This window comes from Thamnophis sirtalis, unplaced genomic scaffold, assembly GCF_051295495.1.
Source record: "Thamnophis sirtalis isolate CommonGarterSnake01/CBP01778 unplaced genomic scaffold, rThaSir2_p1.2 scaffold_7, whole genome shotgun sequence".
NCBI lineage: Eukaryota > Metazoa > Chordata > Lepidosauria > Squamata > Natricidae > Thamnophis > Thamnophis sirtalis.
Genome location: NW_028261387.1, coordinates 63,201,929 through 63,228,988, shown reverse-complemented (window position 1 = coordinate 63,228,988; position 27,060 = coordinate 63,201,929). Strand labels below are relative to the sequence as shown.

At 35.2% G+C, this 27,060-nt stretch overlaps 1 protein-coding gene across 2 annotated transcripts in view; it reads left to right on the top strand.

Annotated features, from left to right (window-relative positions):
* UQCC1 (ubiquinol-cytochrome c reductase complex assembly factor 1) overlaps positions 1-24,568 on the top strand; it is a 31,828-nt gene extending 7,260 nt beyond the window's left edge. For both annotated transcript variants that reach the window (XM_087720264.1, XM_087720263.1), the window contains exons 5-10: positions 1,766-1,838; positions 3,432-3,489; positions 8,096-8,204; positions 17,885-17,962; positions 20,848-20,961; positions 21,790-24,568. In XM_087720264.1, coding sequence (XP_087576390.1) covers positions 1,766-1,838; positions 3,432-3,489; positions 8,096-8,204; positions 17,885-17,962; positions 20,848-20,961; positions 21,790-21,924 — 567 coding nt within the window. In that variant the 3' untranslated portion in view covers positions 21,925-24,568. The remainder of the gene's footprint in view (positions 1-1,765; positions 1,839-3,431; positions 3,490-8,095; positions 8,205-17,884; positions 17,963-20,847; positions 20,962-21,789) is intronic.
* Positions 24,569-27,060: the final 2,492 nt, after the last annotated feature.

Sequence of the window (27,060 nt, the reverse complement as noted above, 5' to 3'; positions counted from 1 at the left end):
CCAGAGAAGTGATGACTGTATTTTATAGAATAATCCTATTCATGTTTATTCAGAAGCATTGAATTATCCTTGGCATACATTGAGATAAGGATATTTATAAGACTGCAGCTGTTAATACTTGAAAATCAAAAAGCTAATTTTGGCTGAATATTTTCTGCATGTTTAATTGTGACAAAACATGCTATGGATTGACTTAATGTTTTTCTTCTTTTCTGATCTTTTGAGTGGTCTTTCAGTAGCTTTTAATCATGGTCATGATCGCAGTGCAGAATACATTATAAATGTGAAATAATTGTTTGGAATTTGAAATAGGCTGTTTCAACTTTAAATTCTGAATCTGAAACAATGCTCAGAAAAATTCTATTGTTAGAATAAATGTCATATTGTTGGGACTCTGCATCTCTGTTTTGTTGCAAACCAGCAACTTATTGTATAGGGAAATCTTTTTTTTAAAGACTCCAATTAAAATAAAGAACATTCCAAAATAGTTTTTAAAAAAAATCAATTGCTCATCTGACTCTCCAAAAAGCATTGAAAAGAAGTGATATTTTTGTTAAATTCAAAAACAATGGTAATAAGATAACTTTTATTGACATAATGTATTACTACAGATTTCCCCAGAGATATTTGGAATGCATTTTTAGGTAGCACCATCCACATTTTTTTCCTCTAAAGGTTGTTTTTAAAATTTCTATGTTGCATCTGTGTTGATGTTGCATAATAAAATCTCCAATTTATCTAGCAATATCTAATCACAGATTACAGATGCATGAGCCATAGGGTATTTTTATGTGATCATCTCATCAAGGCTTACTTTAAGATGTTGTTTTAGGAAAGACTAACCATACTCTATTTTTTCTTGAGAAGATTACATCATTTTTAAAATACCTGACAGGATGTTTCAGATAAAGTCAAGAATGTTTACTACCATTGAATCATAGAGCTAGAAGGGACCTAAGAGATTAGTGAGTCCAGAAAGTGCACACTACAAGATTCACCTCACAATCCCTGATTGATCTAGCCTCAGGGTACAGGATAGAGAATAATGCTCTGAAGTTACAGGAAAGCAGATCCCATTTAAATAATAGGATAAAACAAAGTATGAAAAGAATATTTCAATTTGGATTCTTGTACTGATATTAGGGTTAGACACTGTGTGCCTTTAGCCCATTTATAACTAAATGACCCTTCTACTTTTATGATAATGGATCAGTGAAGAATTGGCATGTTTGGAATAGGAAAAAATATAAGATTGGATGAATGAGTTCTAAATACAATTATGCAAACGCATTATGAATTTGCTTGCCTGATCTGTTGATATAATGGCATGGGATTGAATAATGCTTTAAAATCCAGTGTAATTATTCAAAATTCTCCTAAATTCAGTTTAGACTGTGAAGCTAAACATCTCAGAAATTAAATGAATTTGAAGGCATATGTTAATGGAAATGAAGTATTGCTAATTAAGTTATTCTAAACTGAATATTGTTCAATGAAATTATATAACTAGCTTAATATATTGTGGTACAATGATCCTTTTAGTTGGGTTTTTATTTTGTATACTGTCCTTTTGCTGTTTGTGAGATGGGCAGCTATATAAATTGGTTTAATAAATAAATAATGCATATTTAGCTAATAATAAATGGTATGTAAATGTGAATATCCAAAATATAGAGAAATATTTGTATATTTTTGCAGAAGTTTCTTTAGTGAAAAATAGAAATGACATAACATTGTATTAAGCCTAATTGTATTTTCTGTTCAGAAAATTAGAATAGCAGCATTACGCATGTATACATGTTGCGTGGACAAAATAGACTATGAAGAATTCTTTAACAGTAAGTTCTCCAGCCTCCTCTCCTCTCTTCTTGCTATCCTGTTATTGTGATAGAAATAGGACAGCTTACAAAACTCAGATCTTGTCATTTACCTCCTCTAAGTTGCTTTGTAAGGACTATCACACAGCCACATAATGCATACTGAAAAGAAGATGAAGGAAATTATTTATATCCAATTGACAATTTATTTAAACAAAATTTATATGAAAAAAATAACTGCCATTACAACTGAGCACTGATTTCTTTGCTCACTGAGGCTAAGAAATTTTATTCTAGGGCATAAGTTTTTGTGAGATGCTGTTCACTTCATCAGATATAGGGAGTAGCTTAACTGGTGTAAGATTTAAATATATTGGGATGGGAAAGGGAAACGGAAAGGGAGGGGAAGATAGGTTGGTTTTGCAGATGAAGATTTCATGGAAGACTGGTTGTAGGTTACATAACTTAGATATGTATAGGTTGTACATTTCTGAATTGCAATGTGTTAGAATCTATTATGATTATTTACACCCTTATTATTTTCACTCATCTCCAATCTTGAAATGGGAAAGAAATAGGATTTCTGTTATCTCTGTTAGCACCGAAATAAAGGCAGTTGTCAGAGTCAATTCAGAACTAACACCCTGAATTCTACTCAGTTAGTTTACTTGGGCTCCAGCAGAAAAAGCAAGAAGGATGTGAGATCATAACAGACAGACACGGGCTACAGGGAGGTGTCAGACTGTTAACTTCCTGTTTCTGTAAAAACCATTGCTAGACATTTAAGGGAAGTGCTGTCTGGTCTGGGAAGGGGGGCACCATCCCAGATCATGTTCTCTTATCCCTCCAGGAGACCCACAAGAGGTCTATGATTAATAGAATTGTAACATTCAAAGTGATGCTTCACAACATGCCCCAATAAAAATGAAATATTATTCCTTAAAAGGAATTATGCATCCCTTGAAATATTTGGTACAGTTGCTTAAAAAGCTTGCCCAGGTCATCTTTGAATTGGTTGTCTTCAACTTCCAGATATTTGACTAAAAATCTGAATATAAAATCACTAAAATCCCCTGGGATTATTTAATCACCGAGTCAGATTTCATAAAGGCTTTGGACAGAGCATTTAACACCATTGTGAAAGCTCATAATATGTTGCCTAGAAAGATTGCTGACTTTGAATTCCTATGTTAAGTAATGCCCAGTGATAATTTATGGTAATTATATGATATGCACAATTTTTTTTATACCACATTGCTTAAAATCTATCATGTGGTTTGTCACAAAGTACTAGTTTATCAAAAAGCAAATTGCAGAGTCCAACATATTCCTACTAACTCAAGCATTAAAATACTGACTCACCATGTTAATATACATGGATAGTTTTATTCACCAGCACCAAAGCCCTGATCTCCTCCAGCTCCTCACAAGTTTTATAGGCTTACGTGTCAATCTAGCACTGGAAAAAAAGAATCACCTTAAGTACACACATGCATATGTGCAGAATTTTTTCTCCTTGTATGCACAGAGTAGATGTGTATGCAAGCCAATTCATGTATGTTTTTAAATGTTTAAGTATAAAATACATTTTCACTCACCACATTCATTTTTAAGAATTACAGATCCCTGACACTTTCAACTCTTGGTTTTTAATAGCACAGCTTCATGTCTGGTAAGTAAAGCTCCTTAAAATTTCATCTACTACAATTTTTGTATCAAGAAAAGGAGAAAATTGTCACTTGGCTAAACCATGTTAAATGTGTGCCAGATTTTTTTTTGTTAAAAAAAACTTCAACATGCTATTTCTAATAGTTTCTTCACTCTACTCTAAAAGCTTCATTCAGCCTGAATGGAAAGGTCTTTCATTTATCTGTTTTTAGGAAAAGCTCACATTTACGTAGGAGTTCTTTGAATTGTGAGAACTTGTGGTGACTTGACTTACTAGTTGTCAGAAGCCTTTAACAAATTATAGCATTAACATTTACATTTTCACCTCTAAAACCTTAACTACAGCTGGTTACTTGTGGAATATTTAAGACCTCAAAGTGATTTTTTCCTTCATTAGTTAAATAATCATCCAAGAAAAATAACTAGGCAAAACTCAATTTTTATCTAAAGTTAGGTGCTTGGGAAGGACAGAATGATATAATAATAAATATAAAGAAAGGAATCATTATTTTCCATTTGTCTGCCTTTTTAGAAATTAATTACATTAGATGCAGATTGTTTTGTAAAAATAATGCCAAATTAATTTTAACAATACATTTCATTGTTTTACAATAAATATCTTTTGTGGTTAGTACTTCTTGAAAAATTCTTATGTTTATTTTTAAACATATTTAATGAAAACCTAATTGGAACATGCTACCATAAATAAACTTATGACTTTTAAAAAGAATGTTTCTATATTTTTTTCTGTTTTCATAAAGTATAAATGCAATTGTGAAGTTTACTTAGAACTACCTCTTACGTAGGTTAGTAATACCAGTTCTCAAGTTAGTGAACATTAGTATAAACCTTATTCTAAAAATAATGGCTTGGCTATTTCCATATTTTTGAAGATGGGCAACATCAAACAAATAGTCGCTGCAATTTATTTTGTCAGTTTCCCCCCCAAAAAAATGAGTTAAAAAGGGATGATAGGTTAAAGTAAGAAACAGTGATATCCTTATTATAATGAAGGAAGTATAAGAATGAATATGTGAATTAAAAATCTGTACTTGTTTTAGGGGAAAATGTCAGCATTTCCTATTATGCCATACAGTGTTATATTTATCAGAATCAAAATAGTTTTGGTGATGTATACAACTTTAGCTTCAAGAAAAGTCCTTCACCAGTTAACTCCCAAGATTCCCAGGAAGCATGGCTGATAGTGAGGAGTGACGGATGGAAGGAAGGAAGTTAATAACACATGTTACCTAGTCCATTTCTAACTTTCCTAGCCTTGCTACCTAGATCTGCTCAGGGCTTCAGTTCCAGGGATTGCCTGGAATTCATTGAAGAAAGAATTTGGCTAATGTATGGAAAGAAAATACATTGATATATGTAACAATGATTAATTTGTCAAGTCTGAGGAGAGAAGTCAGCACTAGAGCATGGTAAAATCTTTGTTTATGAATTGAGAAGCTGTGTAAATTATGAAATATGAATTTGGAAAAATGGATATCAAAGCAAGTATATCTGATTTCTAAACTATGATAATACAGGAGAACCTTCACTTAAGAAATTAATAAGTGGGCAAAGAAAATTTCAAAAACTTATAAAAGTACTAACTGAATGTTTAAATGTAGCCTTATGGTAAAAAAATAAGTTTTGCAGCTGTGTTGATCTGGCTAGAAAGTCTGTCATTTTAATCTCAAGTGGCAGTTAATGTAAATGGGAGACTCATTCCAGTTTCCATGACCTCATTCAGAGTGTTGCTAAATTGCTGTGTGACAGCACAATGCATCTAAATTCACTGCAACTTTTCAAGCATTGGATTAAAGGCACGTTGGGAATTAGTATAGATTTTTATTTCAGACAGTGCTAATTGCATAGGTTTCTGTGATTTTTTTAAAATTAGAACTATGCAAGGCTTTGTCTTTGCTTCCAGAAAGGTGTGTGTCAGGATTGCGTAGAGTCACCAATTTACAGCTCTTTAAAAGCAGATCTTTATTTTCTCAGGACTGAGCAGCACAGAGCTATTTTAAAAAGTTACTGATAGATTTTGTGTTCAAATTCCTTGTCAAATCCCATTTTTTAAACATGGTAATTGGAGGAGTGGTGGGACAGTAGTTATAGTTGTATGCCTCAGTCCCTCCAACTAGATGGTATTAATTTACTGCCATATCTTGTGGCAGAACTGTACTCCAATTGAAAGTTGCTGTCCAATAAAGGGCTATAACAACACAGTGTGCTGGAGGGAAATGCCAGGAAGAGAAGTATTCTTTTCTTGTTATCATGAGAAGATGGATCATGGTGTGAGATAACATTCTGCAACAAATAATGAAGTGTTAATACCACTTTATAATGCCTTGGTAAGGCCACACTTAGAGTACTGCATCCAGTTTTGGTCGCCACAATGTAAAAAAAAGATGTGGAGACTCTAGAAAGAGCAACAGAGATGATTAGGGGACTGGAGGCTAAAACATATGAAGAACGGTTGCAGGAACTGGGTATGTCTAGTTTAATGAAAAGAAGGACTGGGGGAGACATGATAGCAGTGTTCCAATATCTCAGGGGTTGCCACAAAGAAGAGGGAATCAAACTATTCTCCAAAGCACCTGAGGGTAGAACAAGAAGCAATGGGTGGAAACTAATCAAGGAGAGAAGCAACTTCGAACTAAGGAGAAATTTCTTGACAGTTAGAACAATTAATCAGTGGAACAACTTGACTCCAGAAGTTGTGGATGCCCCAACACTGGAAGTTTTTAAGAAGATGTTGGGTAACCATTTGTTTAAAGTGGTGTAAGGTTTCTTGCCTAAGCAGGGGGTTGGACTAGAAGACCTCCAAGGTCCCTTCCAACTCTGTTATTCTATTCTAAATATGTCCATCCTGGCTCAACAACAAAAAGGGCTTAGTGGAAGTCTGCCATTTTGAAGACCTTAGCAAGCCAGCAAGAATTTACTTATTCTCTGACAGCTTTGTATTGTTAGTTGAAGGTACAAATGCTAGATCCATCCAAGGCTATTGAATCCCTAGAATTCTGTTCCTCCCATCCTCCCATTTGATTATCATTCAATTAATTGAAACATCTTACTCTGATTTCCCCTTCACATGATCTGATAATCCTAGAAATTCATATACTTTTGCCACACACAAATATGCATGGTGTGCTCTACATAGGGCTGTCATTGAAGAATACTTGGAAACTCCATCTGATTTATAATCCTATTGCACTTCAGTTGGTTGCCAGTAAGCTTCCTTGTGCAAGTCAAGGTTTTTCCACCAGCAAGATCTGATACACTAAGAATGCTCCATGTCTCAACTTTAAAATGGTGCCATTTGGTATTGTTTTAACACAAACTCTAGCATTAACCTTTTTCTCTAGGAGGGGCATTTTTATTTTGCCAATCCCTGAAAATTTATAAAAATGTACCAAAAGAAGCAAAACAACTATTTCTTACACATTTAGATTGTATTTCCTACCTGTGTTTCATGCTAGTTTGATTGTGTCTATATTGTATATATTACCACCCACATAGTACTTTCAAAATATTGTCAAAATCCCAAATTCAGAATAACCCAAGAAGAATACACCTCTTTTAATACACTGAATTGTCAGCTTCAAGAGTGGAGGTCAGGGTACCAAGTAACACCACCCCCAACACAAGAAGACTCAAGGCGAGAAGTTCCTCAAAGCTCCATTTTATTACAGATGTCATATTCGGGAAAACCGGAATCTGAAAGCATCCAGGTTTTCCCCACCCAAAAGAAAGTCCATGCCCCTTCCCCTGCACCTACATGTCCATCACATGGTTCAATCAATGCACCGTCACAACTGGAGATGCCTCCCAGTCACGCTACTCCAGGTGCAGGCTGAATGTCCTTGGCTCTCAGAGAACGGAATTTTATTATGGTTATATATCTCCTCAACTCAATGCAATCCACCCTCCCAGTTTCCCACAGCACTAAGTGTAGCCCTGAAGATCCAAAGAAAAAGATGATCTCCAGAGCTGACAGTGACACTTTTAGCACAGAAATTGAAAGTCCTTGCTACATTGGATTTGTTCTCTTTTTCAAAGGAATTGATTCTTTACTTGGAAGAATTGATACTGTTCCAGTTTTGTACCAAAAGATATATAGGAGCCTTACGTATTCTCATTTTAGGAGACAGCCTGATTTTCATGTTTAGTTGAATATTGATTCTAATGAATTGAATCTGTGGCTCCAGTCTTTTGTTTGCCTGGGATTAAACATTAATTGAAAACAATAGGGGTTTTAAATACATGTGTCTAGAAGTGAGATTCTGAATAGATTTTCTCTGCTGTCTTTTTGATAATTTATTAATAATGTAGCCCTATAGCTGGAAGACAACAAAAAGAGGTAACATAAATTAATCAGCCACTTTCCTGTGATCTGTAGAATGTTGTGGCTGTGTTCTATGGAATGCTCACTGGAAGTTGTGTTATTTTATATCCCAAAGTGAATTTACTATGTAATATACTCTTAAAATCAGAATTTTTTTCTATTCTCTTAAACCTTTGTTTCATTTTTGGTTAATTTCTTTTCAATATATTTTCCATCTTTATTTTTGTATGTGTCTGTATTTTTTAAAAAATGATTTGCTTTCCTCTAGGATGTGCTTAGTACGAATGAAACAAGAGGGCCGAGCAGGAAAATACATGTGTTACTATATAGTATATGCTATGTGGGAAGATGCTGAGCAACGTGGGAAGGTTATGGGAGTGAGTATTTCTTGATATGGATTCATTGGTCACTTAAGTATCTTCTTCATTCTACTTTGTTCAAGAATGCACAATATAATTATATTAACGATATGTGAGGAAAAATTGGAGGCCAATGTGTAGTATGACTAATAGCAGTATTGCTCGGACTGGCAAATTACTTCATCTTAACTCATGCCCTGAGCCTTTTCTACAAGTGTTTCCCCACACACACACACACACACTCACACAAACACCGGCAGTAGTTGTGATGCAATGCTTTATTCATTATTATTCCAGAAATGGAAAGATGTTGCTAGTAGAAAATCCCAGATTGTTTTAAACTTGAAATCCCAAATATCATATGAAAATAATTTAATAAATACTACTTAACTTAACAGTACTATGAACAGTAATAACAACAACAATAATAATAATAATGTGTAGCTGATTGACCTTGGGCCAGTCATTCTTTCTCAGTCCAAGTTACCTCATAATACAAATTGTATTAGTATTTTCTGAATTTAAAAAAAATTCTCAATAACTCAACTTGTGTATTAGTTTTAAAAAGACTTGCTGTTTAATTCAGAACAATTCACTTTTTTGTCAAGATTGAAGAATTTCTAGCAGGGAGAGTAAACCTCTCTTTTAAACAGTAAAAATTAAAGATGCATTCCAGGCTAAAAGAAAAATTACAGTCCATAAACTTCCTAAGCCAAAGTATAGAAATGTTTGATTTCCAGATACTAAATTTATTTCATGTATGTAACCTGCAGTATAAATCGATTACTATAAAGCCATAGTTAGTAGTTCTAACAGTTTAAATGCCATAAAGAAATACAAGATCCAGCTATATAAAGTTGTTCAATGAAGCTTTTAAAATGCAAACTTTGGAACAACTTTAAAAAATAACATTGCTGAAGAACATAAAATCAAGAAAATAATTTGGAAAAGCAAGTAAACTGCTACAATAAATTGCATGTTGTGGTAACACATAGCTAGTGTATGCATAGAGTCACTTTATAGGGAAATGGACAGTCTCTAAATATGATAAGGTAATTAGAGTAAGGATGATACATGATTATAGATTGAGATAGGACCACTTTCTTTAGTTTTACAACTTGCTATTTGGTGTTACCAATGTGAGAACATTATGATTTGAATCAAGGCATTTTCACTTCCAACTTATGCTTTTCCTAGTTTTAAACAGTATATTAATTCATAGACTGGCTGTTAAAATTGTTGCAATTTGAATCTTAGCTGCAAAATGTTGGGACCCTTTAACCTGGGTTCTTTCAGCACTTTTGATTGTTGGCAAGAGGGAACCAAAACTTGACACAGCTGTAAAAACAAAGAGAAAGCCTTTGGCCTCAGCAATTCTACTGGTGCTGGCTGGTTTCATATATAAATTTTATTCTGCTGCCCCTAAAACTCAAAGTTAATTTTGTTGGTTACGTACCAGGTGTGTCCAGTTTTGTGGCTAACCAGTGTTTATCTAATTTTTCCACTTCTGATTTTTCTACCAAACTTTTAAAAAAGCATTAAAAATAGTTTGATATTGTGATTTAAAATGTTAATTGTAAAATTAGGCATCATTAAAAAAATAATTTCACTGTGGCTGTGCAATTTATAAACACAGTTGTCAAAACTGCCAGCTATTCAGTTTGGTGAGCTTGGGCTAAAACGTGGGCTTTATTTTTGTAAAATGTAAATATGTAAACTGCTGCATGAAAAACAATAATTACCTCAATCACCACCACCATCATCTTGATAAATATGACTCAATAAGGTAAGCGTATGGGTAATCACATCCTATTTTATTATCTGAATATACATGAATATTTTGCTTATGCATTGAGTTTCTATATTTCTCTTCTTTTGAGTTGCATTACAGTTTTAAATGATATTGATATTACAAATAGGGATATGTAGTGGATGTCAGCTTGAGAATCAGAATATTAAATCATATTTTGAGGTTAGCTTCTCATCATCCTATCTTGTTCCAAACTGGTCGTCATAATGTTCCATTTTGATTTAAACAAAAGTTTGCATTTAATTAAAAGGTTCTGTGGCTTAATCAGTTTGCTGTAGGTGGAATGCTACAAACAGGTTATGCCTAACTTCCATTAAGCAAGGTATAATTGTCTATATATTGCTACAGGATCTCTTTCTATATAAATGTGAAACAGGACTTCATAGTAATCTGTAAATTGGCTCATATTCTGAGAAATATAAGTGTTAGAAACCTTTTAGAGTAATGGTGTACAAGAGTGGAGTGTGTTTTTTTCCCCTGAAACAAGGGCCACATTTGGCCTTAAATAATGGGTTAAAAGCTACACCCCAAAAGCTAGGGAATTAGCCTGAACAAAAAATTAAGTTAGTTTCATTTAATTTATCTTTAAATTTGATTTAATTTACTATTTACTTTAGTTAACACAAATTTAGTTACTTTCCAATTATGTCCATTCTTCTGTCAGTACAAATTATAATTTGTTACAAAAGTTAAAACTCTTGCGAAGGTCACCTCTAAGGTTTCAGGAACCATTGATCCTGAAATCACAAAGTCTACATTTTTGTTATAAAGCAAAGTGGTCAAACAGTGGCATCAGAAATGCCATTGGACCTGTACTTATGTTCTGCAGCCCTCAAACTTTGAAAATTGACAGCATGTTTTGCTACCATGTTGAAAGCAGGAAGAAAAATGATACCATAAGCTCTAATGCCCACTTTACATATTTTTTTTTAAAATGGCAAAAACCAGCATACCTTTAAATGGCCTTATTCAAGTAAGTGATGCATTTCTGCCTACTTTGAATCATTGTGAATCCATAGCAAATCTCCCCTCTGCTAATGTGAAGTGCCAGTTCTACAAAATTATTCATTCTCTGTTCTAGAACTAAGCATTTTAGTAAAAACATAGCAATGAATTCTGTTAAGTAGACCCTGCTGATTTTTCTCAGTTACTTTTTCAGTTGCCTCAATGAAAAGATGATGCAAACCTCTTTCTCGGGTACTAGATGGGAGCATTTTCCAGGCTATTTTTCTTTTCATTATATTCCAATTATTGCCTTTACGCTATAACCTGTGGCACAGACTCTCAGCATTTTAATGGTTTATGGTTCTGAAAGCTGTTTAGACCAGGGGTGAAATCAACTTACCTTCACTACCAGTTTGCAAATGTGAGCACACATGCCACCTCTGTGCATGCGGAGGACCTTCCGCACATGCACAGAGCATAAAAAAACAGGACGTGATGACATCCAGGTGTGTGGGTGGAGCTTCCCGCTGCTACCGCTAGCAGTTCACCCAAACTGGATAGAACTGGCTGAATAGCACCACTGGTTTAGACAGTCAATGGTATTGTAGTTACGTACATGCTTGTGTTCTCAGATTTATACAAAACGGGCATGGCATGGCCATTTTTAATGTATTTCTTTCTTTCAGCAATAGATTCTGTACTATTGTGGTCTCTTCTTTTGAGTCCATACCCTTGTCCACTTTTATGATCATATAAGTTATTTTTACAATTCGAGATATTATTTTCCCCCCTGATTTTGTTGTTTGGAAGCCTATGTAGTCAATGCTGTAATTGGAAACTAGGAAACCAATAGGAGAAACTACATTTGATATCATTGTTCTTTCTCCTGATCTTGGAATACATTCTCTCCATGATTCTTACTTTTACTTTGTGTATAGATGACTGTCTTTTCTGAAAAGCACCTGAACTTGCAAAGTATGTTTTTTAGAGTCAATAATTAGTTACATAACATATTCTCTTTTCTCACAGTAAGTACTAACATTATACAATTATCTTGTGGTCTACTGTCCTTCCTGGGGGAACCTTGACTTGATACCTTCTACACACAATAAAAAATAGGAAAGCCTTTATCCTTAGCATTCTCACATGTTAATTCATTTTCTTACTGTCTCCACAGCAAATGAAATCTTAGATTGAAGGGATGGATCTTTTTTCTCTGGTCCCTTTTTCTTGCTTTTCCAGGGGATAATATATATAATTCACTAACTTTCAATAGTATTATTCTGTTTTGAATGCTTCAAAACTCACATAAAGAGCCATCTAAAATTGTACAATGAAAACAAATTTTGAATATCATCTATATATACATTAATTTGTGCAATATGAAATAGAAAGAAGCATACCTACAAGTTGCTGAGATATCTAAACCATTTTTAATGTTTACTTATCCCTGACCTTCATTTCTTTAAAAATTTCAAGGAGAGTTTAAATCTTGTCGAAAATGTGTGCAAAGATCGGATTTTGAAATTAGTATTCCTTGTGGCAAATAAACGTTTATTTTAAACAAAACATTGCTCTCATGTTGAAGGGACACTGTAATCCCAGTACATCTAAGACTTGTTTGTTCAGTATAAAATCCTGATTTGTAGCTGAGCCTGCCTTAAAAATTGTACAAGATGATAGGAGCAGGAAGGGGCCATCCAGCCCAATATGCCAACCACATTTTAATTTATCTTAATCCTACTTTCCTGCTTTTCCTCCAGACCACTCAAGCCCCTCCTTTTCCAGAAACACATTGAAGTGTTTCTTGAATTCATGTATTGATTCTGCACATGGAGTACAATGAAGTCTTTGTTTTATGTTAGGAAGAGCTATTTATACTCGGTAGCCCCTCTTACCTTCCCTCATTATGACTTGATTTGACTGAAGTTTACTAAGGTTACTTCATATTGCACTAGTAAAGCTGAAAGAATCTGGCTGTAAGTAACTAAAATAAAACTTCCACTCCTTTTTTTTCTTTTCCTGATTTGCCAGAAGATGTCCTGTCCAGTTGTCATAGTTACAATTAATATATTCTGAATTTCATAGATGCCCAAAGTAACAAATTATATAACGAAAAAGAACCTGTAAATTTAATTAGAATTGTTAACCGATTTGAAATCCAAGTATAGGAAGATAATTTATTTCACCCAAGATTGTTTGTGAGCTAACTTCCATAAGAACTTTCCTAAAAATGAAGGTTGTAGAGTAGTACTCTCTAATGATATGTTTTTAAGATAAAGTATCCCAATGTCTTTCTCCCTGTGAAACGTTGAAAGATATCTTCAGGACTGCCTATTCCAGTTAGAATTTGCCCACTCAGTGTATTCTAACATAGAGTAATTTCTGATGGTCTGTGTTTGATGAGAGGAAACATGGAGGCAAGCATTTTCTGTGTTTGCAGCAGCAATCACATCCAGAAAGCACACACAGGTAACTGATTCAGCAGGATTCATTAACTTCTCTTTATATATATAATAACACATGAAGTAATATATACAATATCAAGAGTAGTTCTTCCAATGTGTTAGAGAGGAGAAATTGTAAGTAGGTACAAACAAAGGCAGGCTCAGCAGAGAACTGGTTTCAGTTTCAGTTCAGCAGACTAGTTTAAGTTTCCAAACAGTCCTCATTGGCTGACTTAGTTGCTATGCCTATTCATTGGCTGACCTTGTTACCATGTCTCTGCCAGTCATAAATACACTGACGTTTTCTGTAAGAACTCTCCACCTCAGAGGCAAAAGTGACCTCATTGCTCGTAGTCTTTTGAACATTTGTTTAAAGGATTTTGGGGGACAGATTGTCATTCTGAAAGGGATGTGACACTCTGAATGTTGTATCAAGATATATTGTTATTTTTTTATTTTAAAATTTTATTTTGTACGTTGTTTGAGTAGTTGTTTGAATAGTGAACCATTTGGAGTAGGATACAATTGAAGTCTAAAAGCCCCATAAATAAAATATTCACTCCTCATCTTATTGGCATTGGCACTATAGGTTTTGTTTCTGCTGGTTTACCTTCTAGAATTTCTCTGTGTCCCAGGGTGTTCAAGGGTGTCCCAGGCTCAAGATGTGGAAAGAGGCTGTTTCAGGACAATCATATTGAATATCCTTTTTCTTTGAATTCCAGAGACTGGCCAGTTGCTGAGACTATAAAATTGCTGAGAAAATCCCTTAGAGCAACAGATTTGGTGTGAATCAATTGCAGTGGTACGGTGCCAATGAATTATAAACTCACCAGAGTGTGGTCTGGCTATGACCAAGGAGTAATCATGATGTCCACTTTCAAATTACAAACCATCTATTTCAAAGTAAAGACTAGACATTTAAGACAAACCCATGGATGTTGTGAATTCCTAAACCATTCCAGACTCCACTCTAAAGACTGAAAACTCCTAGCATTAACAGCCGAAGAATCTAAAAGTAGCCCATTGATAAGAGAGGTGTTCAGGTAGAGGTTTGGGTAGACATGTTAATAAGCAGAAAGGTAAACAGCACGTAGAACAGTACAGATCCTAACTTTTTCCTACAATCCAGTTTCAAATACTGATATTCTCATCTGTTCACCAAGATATAAAGAGGACTAAAGTCTGTTGAAAGACCACCCTGGTACCCATCTCTGACTTAAGTTTTATTCCAAATGCTATATATATGCTATACCCAAAAAGAGTAATAGTCACCATTTGATTTTGAAATTTGGTAAAATTGATGCTTCTTTGTTTCTAAATTCTAAATGGTCTTCCCATCTCTGTTGTTAAAAGAATATTGCCTTATATTCCTTTTTTTAACTAATGTGTACCGCATTTTGTTAGAGTAATGTCAATACCCATTGAGGTCAAAGTGATCCTTACCAGTTTTATGTTCTTCTCTTCAGCATTGCTATGATACCATTCTTGTTTATGAAATGCAGGGTGGCAGTGCCTATTTGGAGCATACTTTATAACGCTAACAATTCATTCAGCTTTATGCAAGATCTCACATCTTATCAAAAGTTTCCCTCAGGGGAAAAAATGATAGTTTTCACTTTACCTCGTTGAGAATCTTGCTAATCGATTGATTTATAGAAACAGGCTCTTTCTTTTCAATCTCCTTCATTGAAACCAAAAGTACTGAATTATGTTCCAAATGTGCAAGGTTAGAAAATCCATAAAAACCTTTAAGACTGGCTAACTCCCAATAATGTTTCAAGTTGTGTCAATTAATAAGTGGCCCCCTCTCCCTAATATTAGAAAGAAAAATATTTGCCTGATTCCAGAAGACATTGGATGAAAACTTTGCCATAAAGTATCCCTTGTACGTATCTGTCATTAGAAATGTGCCAACTTCTTAGAATTCGCAAAGACAGTACTGGTGGTATTGATGAACCATTTGGCTGTTACAACTGAGGAGCAATCTATTTATATAATAATATATAAATAAATGTTGAAGACTGGAATTCTCCAGGATTCTGGTCAACTTACTCTGTAACATTTTGTGGTTCATTTTTTTCCCCTTTTGCTTGAGGGCAGAACTAGGGCAAAGAAATAATTTTTATTCACTTCAGAAAGGTTACAGCAATAAAGAAACTCTTGTTAATATCAAGGAGCATGGCAGCCAGGAGTTTTCACAGTCTGGCATTGTTTGTTTTACCAGCAATTTGGAACCTTCTGCACTCTTAAAATATTGGCAAGAAAATATTTAACTGTTAACTGTTTTGTGGCAAGCATGTCTTGTGTAAAAGAAACCCTTGAAGAAGCAGAATTCTCTTCCTCTACTTTTGAAAGATGTGGGAAAAGTTAAAAATCCTGTAACATATATGCTGTCTTTTATGGATAATTAAAATATCCATTTAAAAAAAACACAGTCGAGAAATCCGCATGTATAAAAATAACAAGAAATGTAGCAGAAATTACTAATAGATGGATTGGGGAAAAAAGAAGGATAATTAACAATCAAGTGTATTTATCTCTTTATAATATGTTGGATGAAAACGCTGAAATGTTCAAATTAGTCATTACTATATTACCAATTGCTGATTGTAAGAAGAGAAATGAAAGGGGCCTTTGGTATAAGTGCTTTCCCTTCCTTTCTTTCCCTTGGCTACAAGAAGATATTTTGCTTTTGTTTTTTTATTAACTATAGTTTAACATAACATCCAAATGGCAGTGCACTGTGATAAGTTACAATTATGATTACTTTGAAATAGACCATTTTCATATATGGATTTGAACCTTACTTGTTTTAATCATAATTGAGCTAATCATGATTTGCATCAGAATGTTACTCTGAAATAAAGTCTTCTTGGGGCTGTGCTGTATGAAAAAGCAGAAAGCATATACACCCAGGGTTTGTTCCTGTAGGTACTAATCATAATTTAAATGTTATCTCTCAGTACAATGAAGGAATCTTTTCAAAGATATTCCTATGTTGTATATAAAACTAAGAATCTTAGCACATTTTGAATGAGTATCTTTTAACTCCTTAATTCTGACAATCTGGGAAAAATTTCTAAGCTCTAAGATATGCATATTTATCTGCAAATTAAACACTGTTGGACTCATTTAGGCTCATTTGTATCTAAAATTTCACTGTATACCTTCTGAAAGTAATCTCGAGCCATAGATTTCAGTGGCTTTTAATGCATCTGTGCTTAATTTATATTTTTGTGGGATTTGGGGCACAGCCCTTAATCTGAAGCCTTCAGAAAACTTCTAGGCTTCTAGAATATTGCCTGTTTTCTCCTAAGATTCCTCACTTACTCTGATCAAAAGCCAATATGAAAGTAAGTCCAGTCCAAGTTGTGGTCTTCACAGATCTGTGCAGGACTTATTTTTCAGGAGAATAAGATGTAGCTAACAGCAATTTTACGTCTTCCACTATTCATAACATTTGCGACAGGATTGTAATTTAAAATGTAATTATTGTTGAAAGCTAGATGTTGAGATTTGTGCAATTCAGGGAAGATAGGATTGAGACAGATTGTTCAAAGAGTCCTCTCTAAGTTTATTTTCTTTAATGAAGTACTGTGTCTCTAGATTTAGCCATAAGAGTTTCTCCATATGAAGATGTTGTTGTTAGTTGCGAAGTCATGTCCAACCCATCGTGACCTCATGGACAATGTTCCTCCAGGCCTTCATATCCTCCAACATTCTCTGGAGTCCATTTAAGCTCACTCCTACTGCTTCAGTGACTCCATCCAGCCACCTCATTCTCTGTCATCCCTTTCTTCTTTTGCCCTCAATCTTTCCCAGCATTAGGCTTTAAAATTGTGCTGTTATCCAGGGTACACTACTCCTTCTCAGTAAAAGACTCATCCTTTTATTTATTGGCATGCTTGCTTAGCTTATTGTTCTCTCAATAATTCTTTTTAAAGGTGCTCCCCTCCTTTTTGCTTTAAAACTGCTATGCAAGGGATATGGTGTAAAGTGTGATTAATTTCTTTGCCTCTTGTAATATTTGTATTTTGTGTTAAATAATCTTTATGGTAACATTTTTATTGTATAATAAAAATGCATCATAAATATATTATAGTTCATAGGATTTCTTTTAAAAATGAAAGGATAATTTATTATGGGTGTGTTAAAGAGAGCTGTTCCCCTTAATAGAAATACTGTTTATTCAGAAGCATATTCTGTTGAGAAAAAATATTGTCTTGAACATGCCTTCAAAGAACAATTGTGGTTGGCTGCCACATTGCTTTTTGTTTAATAATATGACATACTTTCCAAACATTGCAAACATATAGAAGCTCTGTGCAAGCATCCTTCTCTTCTATACATCACAAGTCTTTCATTTTGTATAATTTTTTGTTCTGTGCTATCTAAAGCAAGCAAATAGGTAAAAAGACTGTAATATTTTGTGCTGTTTTTGCCTCTAATACCAATCTTTCTTCTAAGTCAGAGAACACATTGCTTTTATTTTTCAGGTTAATTCTCTTATCCTAAGAAGAAGTCTGAGAACCTTGACGGAAGTTTTCTATGCATCTATTTTTGGATATGATGAGGTAATGGTAACAGTTAAATTAAAGTTGAATATGCATAGAACAGAAACAAAATATCTATTTGTATTAGCATGAGTTAGGCTTGTTGTGTGGTCAAATGCCCTGAATATTTGTTAATGTTTCCTAATCAGTTTCTGCTATTGGTGAGAGGTGAATGAAGCTAAGAGAATGTGCCGTGGCCACTGGAAAAGCATCATAGATTACAAAATTGAAAAAGCCATTTAGGTCATAAAACTGAACCCCTTGTATTAGAGAAATCCAAAATAAAATAGCGTGATGGATGCCTGTCTAGTCTCTACTTGAACATCCACTGAAGAGGACCCCACTCTGTCTGATATCTATAGCGTCTCTTTGGGAACCTGATACCAAATTGTTCATAGGAGTCTGTATTTTGCTTGAGATTGAACTTTTTTGTTCTCTGTTGAATTGTCTTTGCTTTAATACATGCTCTTGAATAACCCATCACAATGTTGAATCTGCTACCTGGATCTTACTTGTTTCTAACCACAGACTGATTGCACATTCTGCAGTCCTGTCTATAGCTGTTAGCACACAATATTATTTTATGTAAAGTAGTCAAGATCCAATGTTGTATTTAAAAACTATATTGTTGTCTACAGGTACTGTAGTCTCCTATTGCCCTTTTTATTTTGTTTTCCTTTTAAATATTTTTTTAAAATAATCTTTATTCTGTTTAGTAAAGCAAATAAGGGCTTCTGTTGAAGTTGAAGTTAGAGGGATAGATTTGAGCAGACTAAAACAAATTAGCTATGGGTTCAGGGATCCACTCTTGGGGATTGTCTAACTTTATCAAATAGGTTTTAAGAACATTCTTATGGTTATCCATATTTTAGCCTCCTCTTCTTTGGACTACTGCAATGAATTTTATATGGGGCTACCTTTTACTACTGTGAAAAAGCTACAAGTAGTCCTGAATCTGCAAATAATTAAGTGATTGGGGTACATTATTGTCATATTTCTACTGGGCAAGCAGCAGCAGCTGCTTATTTGGCTTCCCAGTGAATTTTAAGATGTTGTTAGTCATTCATAAGGCCCCTCTTGGACACGGTCAACCTGCTCCATGTCCCCTCATTGAAGACCTGCAATTTTGTGAGTACCTGGTGTGTTCTCTGGTTATGCAATTCTAGTATACAGCTTTGAGTCATGTTACATGTGACTTAGTAATCTAATAAATAAAAATGTAAAGAACAATATTTTTGACTAGGATTTATCTTATTCAAATTAGCTGATCTGGCAACTTCTTCTGGGAAGTAGCACACACTATGACAGAAGAAGACCCATTGCTGGTCTTCCCTACAGAGGTGAAAATGAACAGGGTAGTAATAACCTTTCTATTTAGCAGTCTTGTATAAAAAAAATAGCTAGGTGAAGGTAGGAAGTGAAACAGGATCAGATACCTTAAGCATGGCAAGTCCACAGCAATGGGTTTATTATAAATCCTTCATTCTCTATAACCGGGATGGTGTACTTATGGCACGCGTGGCACAGGTGGCACGCAAAGCCATTTGTCAGGGCACACGAGGTGCTGCCCTGTCAGCTGGCCAGCGCACATGCGCGTGCTGGCCAGCTGAGTTCACCCTTTTTTAAAGCCATTTTTCGCCCTCCCTAGGCTCCAGAGGCTTTATAGGAGCCTGAGGAGGGCGAAAAGAGCCTCCCCCTCCCGGAGACCCTCCGGAGGCTTCATGAGCTTCCCTGAAGCCTCCAGAGTGCAAAAAACCAGCCCTATGGGCAAACCGGAAGTTTGAGGGTTGTTTTGACTGCTCTGAAGGTTCCTGAAGCCTCCGGAGGGCCTCCGGGGGGTGGGGGGGCAGTTTTCGCGCTCCCCAAGCTCCTATAAAGCCTCTGGAGCCTGGGGAGGGTGGAAAATCATGCAAAAAATGGGGGGAAGCACCTGTAGTGCATGCATGTGCCTGGGGTATGTGTTGCACATTGCATTAATGGTGCGGCATGCCCGCACATGACCCCCCCTGCGCTCCCCCCACTTATGGCATGTGAGCCTAAAAATGTTCGCCATCGCTGCTCTATAACATTGAGATGGACCTGCTAGTTAATGCACCAAACTAAAAAAAAACCTGCACTCCCCCCCACTTATGGCACGCGAGCCCAAAAAGGTTCGCCATTGCTGCTCTATAACATTGAGATGGACTGCTGGTTAAGGCACCAGACTAAAAACCAGGAGCCCAGGAGACTGGTCCATACCTTAGGCATGCAAACAAGCTAGGTGACTTTGGGGCCAGTCTCTCTTTTTCAGCCCAATCCATCTTACAGGATTGCTATGGCAAAAATAGGAGGAAGGAATATTAGGTCTGTCACTGCCTTGAGTTATTTGTTTAAAAAGTAATAAAAATAGGATTTTAAAAAATCTAAAACAAAAAAGCAAGGGGAAAGTAATCTCAGTGACTCAAGTTTGCAAGATGTTTTCTTTCTGCTGTAAGAGGCCCTTTTATGAAAACCTTGTCCAATTTCCCCCTAGCCAATCTGTTTGAGACAGCATGTTTCCCACTGTCGCTAGCATACCAACCATCTATTTCAGTGGTTCCCAAACTTGGCAACTTTAAGACTTGTGGACTTCAACTTCCAGAATTCTGCTGGCTGGAGAATTCTGGGAGTTGAAGTCCACAAGTCTTAAAGTTGCCAAGTTTTGGAACCACTGATCTATTTCATGAATTAACTACAATAAAAGATTGGCATGGCCCGAATGATGCTATGTTATTGGTTTGCTTTTTTTGTTCTTTCTGTCTGTCATTTCTTCTTTACAACAATCCTCTGGTAAATCATAAGTTGCCCCTTTGCTGTAAAGGATTGTCCTATATGAATAACAGCGTTTAAAAGAAAATCTGAGCCTCTTCTTTAAAAATGTATTTTAGGGAATACTCTCAGATGATCATGTACTTGCAGCAGCTATCTGGAGAAATCTGTTTGAAACACATTGCAAGGATCCTAGGCAGCTGGCAATGATGGTAGAATATGTGCGCAAACAGGTAAGCAGCATAGAATTCTTGACTTCCCACACCTAAGGTAAATCATGTTAGCTGCCTTTCTGCTGTATTCTGGCAGGCAGAAATTTTTTTTATCCAAGCACACATTTAATGTGTAAATTAATGGAATTCTATTAATTGGGAATTGTTACTTGGGAGAGCTATTTAGGAGCTTGGTGTTTCCCAGCAATCCCCGCCAGCAGCTTATCAAGACATTTAGTTCTGTTTCCAGTATTGCACAGCTGCTTTGAGGAGCTTTCTTCTACTGCAATGAAAGAGATGTAGCTGTTTTAATGTTCATATTCCCATATGTTGGTAAGCACCTCTGAAGCTGAATGGGTGCTATTTTAACAATACATTTCCAATTGTATTTTAATTATGGTGAACGTACATAGTTGGTTAGTTTAATATATTATTAGCCACTTTGTATTTATTTAGTATACAGCAAGCCATTTGTATGCTATTTGTTGATAGAAAGGCTGTATGTACATTAAACTAGTAAATAAATAAATAATTGGAGACTGGAATCCCTGTATGTTGGGGAATGGTTCAAAAAATATAAAGAAAAACACTTACCGGGAGGTTTTCAGAGTTCTACCCCTTAGAGTTCCTCCTGATAATCAAGACCCTTTCTGGAATTGTACTATGATAACAAAACTAGAGTATTTCAGTAGAGCAACCAAAACCACATTGACATAAATTGTATTTGAGTATTCTTAATAATACTCATTAAACAAATAACAGCCCCATCTCCCATCAATATCCTGAAGGAAGAAATCACCCTTCCAACAAACCTGAAAGTGACTTGCACTATTTTGCTGTGATTATCAGGTGCAGCATCTGGATGCTATGTCAGGAGAAGACCTGCTGCTGTCTGGGGAAGTGAGTTGGCGCCCCCTAGTGGAACCTAATCCACAAAGCATTGTAAAGCCTGTTTCTCCAGTATATAACGATGAAGGACTTTGAATCCTGTCAACCAACTTGAAAATGTTTGCTGTGTATATTACCTTTATACTTGGAACAATTTCTGGAAGCAGAAACTGGGAATTGTTAGGAAAAAGCATAATAAATGCAGTATTGCTATGTTAAAAAGTGATTAAGAGTTTGTTCATTTGTAATTATACATTCTAATAAATCTAAATACCATGGTGTTTTTAGTAATGTATATATATATAGTAGCTACTATTTATTTGTGGAGTCTTTTACAGTTATATTATCCCTAGGTCCTGGCACCTCAGAAATTTATCCTTTTGTGGGGAAAATAGCCTATCAACATGAAGAGCAAAATGTTTTCCTCAGCGAAGACAAGGATCAGTTGCCCAAATACTATGATCCTCAAAGCCTGAAAAAGATGCAAAATTTGTACAATATTTTTGTATAAATACAAAAATAGGCAAATATTATCTTGGGAATTGCAAGTATTGAAATAAAGTTTCTTAAAGATTTGCTTGTAATTTCCCATCTCACATCATATTCAATGTAATATATAGAATGGGGAACCTTTTCTTACTTTGCAATTTAAGAATAGAACATTTTAATGATCTTATAGAAATCATAACTTTCACAACCAATCTGGAGGTAATTAAAAGAGCATTTATAAATGACTTGCATGTTTTTTAGAAATGCAAATAAAATCAGCTTAGTTTGATCTGATGTCGGGGAAGTGGAATCTATATCTTTCCTCCCCCTTCTGATTTTGAAGAAAACTCATTTGCCGAAGCTAGTATTTGCTTTGAAAGAGTAATCCGTATTGAAATTTCACCTACTGATATCTTCAAAGGATGATTGTTCTAGGACTTGTAGGAGGAGAAGAAAAGGCCAAATTAATTTAGCCCCAGTAATGATCAGATTTTTCTTCTAGCGAATGTGATTTGCATGTTTACAAAACCTGTACGTTCAATGCAACTCTAATTTTATCACCTACTTTGGTCCTATTTTACCATGGCTAGAAATTCTAGTATCAAGGCCCATTGTTTGATATTATTAAGATAACGCAAAGGCTTTTTTTCTGATTTTCTTAGAAATTATCCTGAATTGTTCATATAAAGCAAGTTGACACATTATTCCTTTTTAGAAGAGAATTTTGTGTTTTTTTTATTATTGTCATGGGCAGCCCTAAATATCCTCCTGTTTTGCCTTTTGGGTTTTGTTTTGCTTTAATTGAAAAGTTGTGAGAAGATATATTCTCCACAAGTTTAGGGTCTGACTCCACTAAATGTACTAAAATATAGTTGTCTGTTTTACATTTTAAGCAGTGCTTCATTCCAGAAGTTTTATAGCTTGATGTATATATGCATTACAATTGTGTGTTATGTGATCAAGGTTCTGCCAATGCTCTTCTGCTCTTATATATTCTCCAAAAGCTCTTGAGCTGCTATCGTACTTTTCTACATGAACTGTGGGGCAAGACTTTTGAAAATGACCAATTCTTTTCAGAAGTTTAAGGAGTTCAAATAACACAATGCTGTTACTGGGTTATTGTATATATTTTGCTCTGGATGATCATGTAAAAAGCCAATACAGAAGATGCTTTATTTGAGAGAAGAAAATTAATGGAACTTCTACCAAAGAGCCAATATCTTTAACTCAATTCAAATGCATAATCTGCTCCTACAACATGTATTATTGGAACTAATGTATCTGTTAATGAAGGTGACCAATTATATTAACCATTTGAATGGAAAGGAAGATACATCCATTTGCAAAACTGTCTATGCTGAATGGGGCAAATATGCAATTCTAGATGCTCTATTATTGTATTGGTCAATTTCCTTTCTGTCCAAAAACTAAATTTGCTAAATGCAATCCCAATCATTTAAATTATTTTTTTCTAAATAAAGCTTACTCAGCTAAATCTATAATAAAATGATGTGCTACTTTTGTAAAAACATTTCAAATCAAGCACTTTTTCCTCAGTTTATTTAAGATGCCTTTGTCGCAAGTTGTGCTATACAGCTTAGATATGAAATAATATGCAGAGTATATGTGAGAGTAACATCTTGCAACTTATTATGGCTGCATTATATTTATAAAACAAGGCTTAGCTGTGGAAGAATCAGCTGATTAATGTTTTTAATATAACTGAAGAACCAAAATAAATTTACTGTGTCTCTTGTTGCTCTGTGAATTCACAGAAAAAAATGAACAAATTGAATACATTAATTCTTAATGTGCATATTAATTAAAACATTTCCCTTTCTGTGTTCAGAGTTGACTTCTTTAACAGGTGCTGGTTAACACTGAAGTGGCTTGAGAAGCACTAATCTTGGAATAATGTATTGTTGGAACAGTTGTACTAATTTAAAATGCACTAGGACATAGAAAATTCAAATTCAAGTCCACCATCATGGAAACTTAGTGGGTGACTTTGGGCCAGGAACTCTCTCTTACCTTAGTCTATTACACAGAATTGAAGTGGAGAAAATTTGGAAAAGGAGTTTATGCAGCCTTGAACTCTTGGACAAAAGGTATGATAGAAGTTTAGCCAAAAAATAGCTATGCACGAGTGAATTTAGCGTGCACACACAAAATTTTTGCGTGCACCGAACCAGCGGTAATGCTGGAAGCAAACCACCCCTGATTTAATCGTGTCCAATTCTGAGTCCTTGCCGTTTTCTTGGCAAGATTTTTCAGAAGTGGTTTGCCATGGCCTCTTTCCTAGAGAAAGTAACTGGCCCAAGCTCACCCAGCTACCTTTGTCCCTAAGGCAGGACTAGAATTACCATTCTCCCTATTTCCAGCCTGATGCCATACCCACTTTATCAAACTGACTCTGATAAATTAGGAGAACTAATTAGATTTATGATATTAGTCAATATTCTCTTAAGAGTTCAAGGGAACATTATCTCCAAGTTTTCTATACCACTATATGAGGTAGGCTGGGCTGAGAGGAAGAGAACAGCTCTAAGTATCCCAAGAAGGTTTTATGACAGGGTGGACTTGAACTTTGAACCCCCAGGTCCATAACTAATATTTGGCCCATTTATATCTTTGATTTCCTTAAGCAGGCAGTGTATATTGCCTGTACTTGTATATTGCCTGCAGCTAATCAAAACTAATGCACTTCACTAGATGTGTGCAGTATTAGCTTATATACCTATTTCTGGTTGACTAAGAAAATTTAGCATACGTATAAGATTCTTGTAAACACGAAAAAAGCTAAACAAGCACACTTTCATAGGCAACACTAAAAGATAATGTAGATACACTTGTTTATTTTGCACACAACAATGCACTGGGAAGTAACTAGCTAACTCTTAATTTAGTCAACTACGGTTAAATAATAGCAATAGCAATAGCAGTAGACTTATATACCGCTTCATAGGCCTTTCAGGCCTCTCTAAGCGGTTTACAGAGAGTCAGCATATTGCCCCCAACAATCTGGGTCCTCATTTTACCCACCTCGGAAGGATGGAAGGCTGAGTCAACCCTGAGCCGGTGAGATTTGAACCGCTGACCTGCTGATCTAGCAGTAGCCTGCAGTGCTGCATTTAACCACTGCGCCACCTTGGCTCTGGGCTGATGATAATCATAGCTTTGAGTGATATGTGAGCCTAGTCTAATATTAATCCTGAGTTGAGGGAAGGAATGAAATGGCTAACTAGCCTTGAATTACTGATGGGGAGGAAGTGGCTGAAAGGTGATCTGCCCTAAGGCTTTTCAGTGTTTAGTAGTTTCTGTAGTGAATGCATTTGTCTGGCAAGATTCCTGTCAGAGGGCGAGTAGCAATAAATGTACCACTCTGATTAACTCCTTGTGTTGTTCTTGGTTCTTTGTGCCTGAGGCATCCTATGTGAAGCTATTTAGATGGCAGAGTTATGGAATACCTTGAATAAAATAAACCCTGAAAAGTATTTCATGATAAACTCTGAGACCGGTATCATTAAAAACTGGATTCTTCTTTTGGCCAGAGTTCTAGATCGCTAGTTAAATGTTTCACATATGTACCAGTAAAGTATTATTTTTAATTAGACCCAAATCACAGTTCTACTCTTACTTGGAAAAATCCTCCAAATTTTAATAATTGGAAGTAAGTTACCATCCCAACACCTCAGTTCTTCATGTGACTGCACAAAACAATTGCCTTAAGTTGGTTCTTGTTTGTTATCTTCTCCAGGACAAAAATGTATAAGGAAAACCTCAAACAATCTGAAACAAATTCACTGTAAAAAGAATCCAATGTGATACGGTCATCATTTGTTCTGAGAGTGGCAGTCTTTTTTTTTAAAGACATGGAAGTTTAAAAGACAGAATAAAATAACGAAGTACAGATATTGGAAATAGCCTAGGAAATGGGTTGCTATTATGTGGTCATTTTGGTGAAAAAAATGCTCGATACCATTTGAATTAAAGCCATGCTTTCTGCAATGATGTCTGTTCCAGCTGTGTAACCCTTATCTGCCTATTTATTTATCTACCTATCTTGGTCAGGTAGTCTAAGTGTAAATTCCAGGAATTTGCTCTAACAAAGAATGAATTTGGGGAACTGAAATAATAAGTCTCTCCCCTCCCCATTTTCCACTGAGCATGTCTGAAATTCTAGATCCAGTCTAATCTTCAAAGCAACATTAAGCAATAAATATTATTATTATTAGAATGCTCTGCCCAGAGTACTATCTTGGTTTTGGAATGTCTTTACTGAGCATAACTGGCAAGGTATGTCAAGATAATGGAATACTTAGCTCATTAAAATGCTAAATATAATACCCACAAAACATTAACCTATGACTTACAAGATATATGTTGACACAAACACACGTCCTTTATTATAGCACCAAAGGAGTGGAGTCACTAATATTACCCTCTTTGTTTATGCAGACAGGTGCTCCTCTTTAAAGTTTGGTTTCCTATACTTAGGCAATTAACCATTTTTATTTATATTTTTTATCTCATCTGGTTTTGAAAGTACATCCTCTTTTAGTTAAATAGTCATTAAGCTTCCTGAAAGAGTCCTTAACTCAATTGGGGAAAACCCTGATGACACAATGCTGAGATATTTCTTACATTTTAAAACAAAGCAAATATGAAATATATCTGCAATATGTTTGCTCAGGTGACATACAGATACTACTTTCAGTTAGCAATATTTTTTCATAATAAATC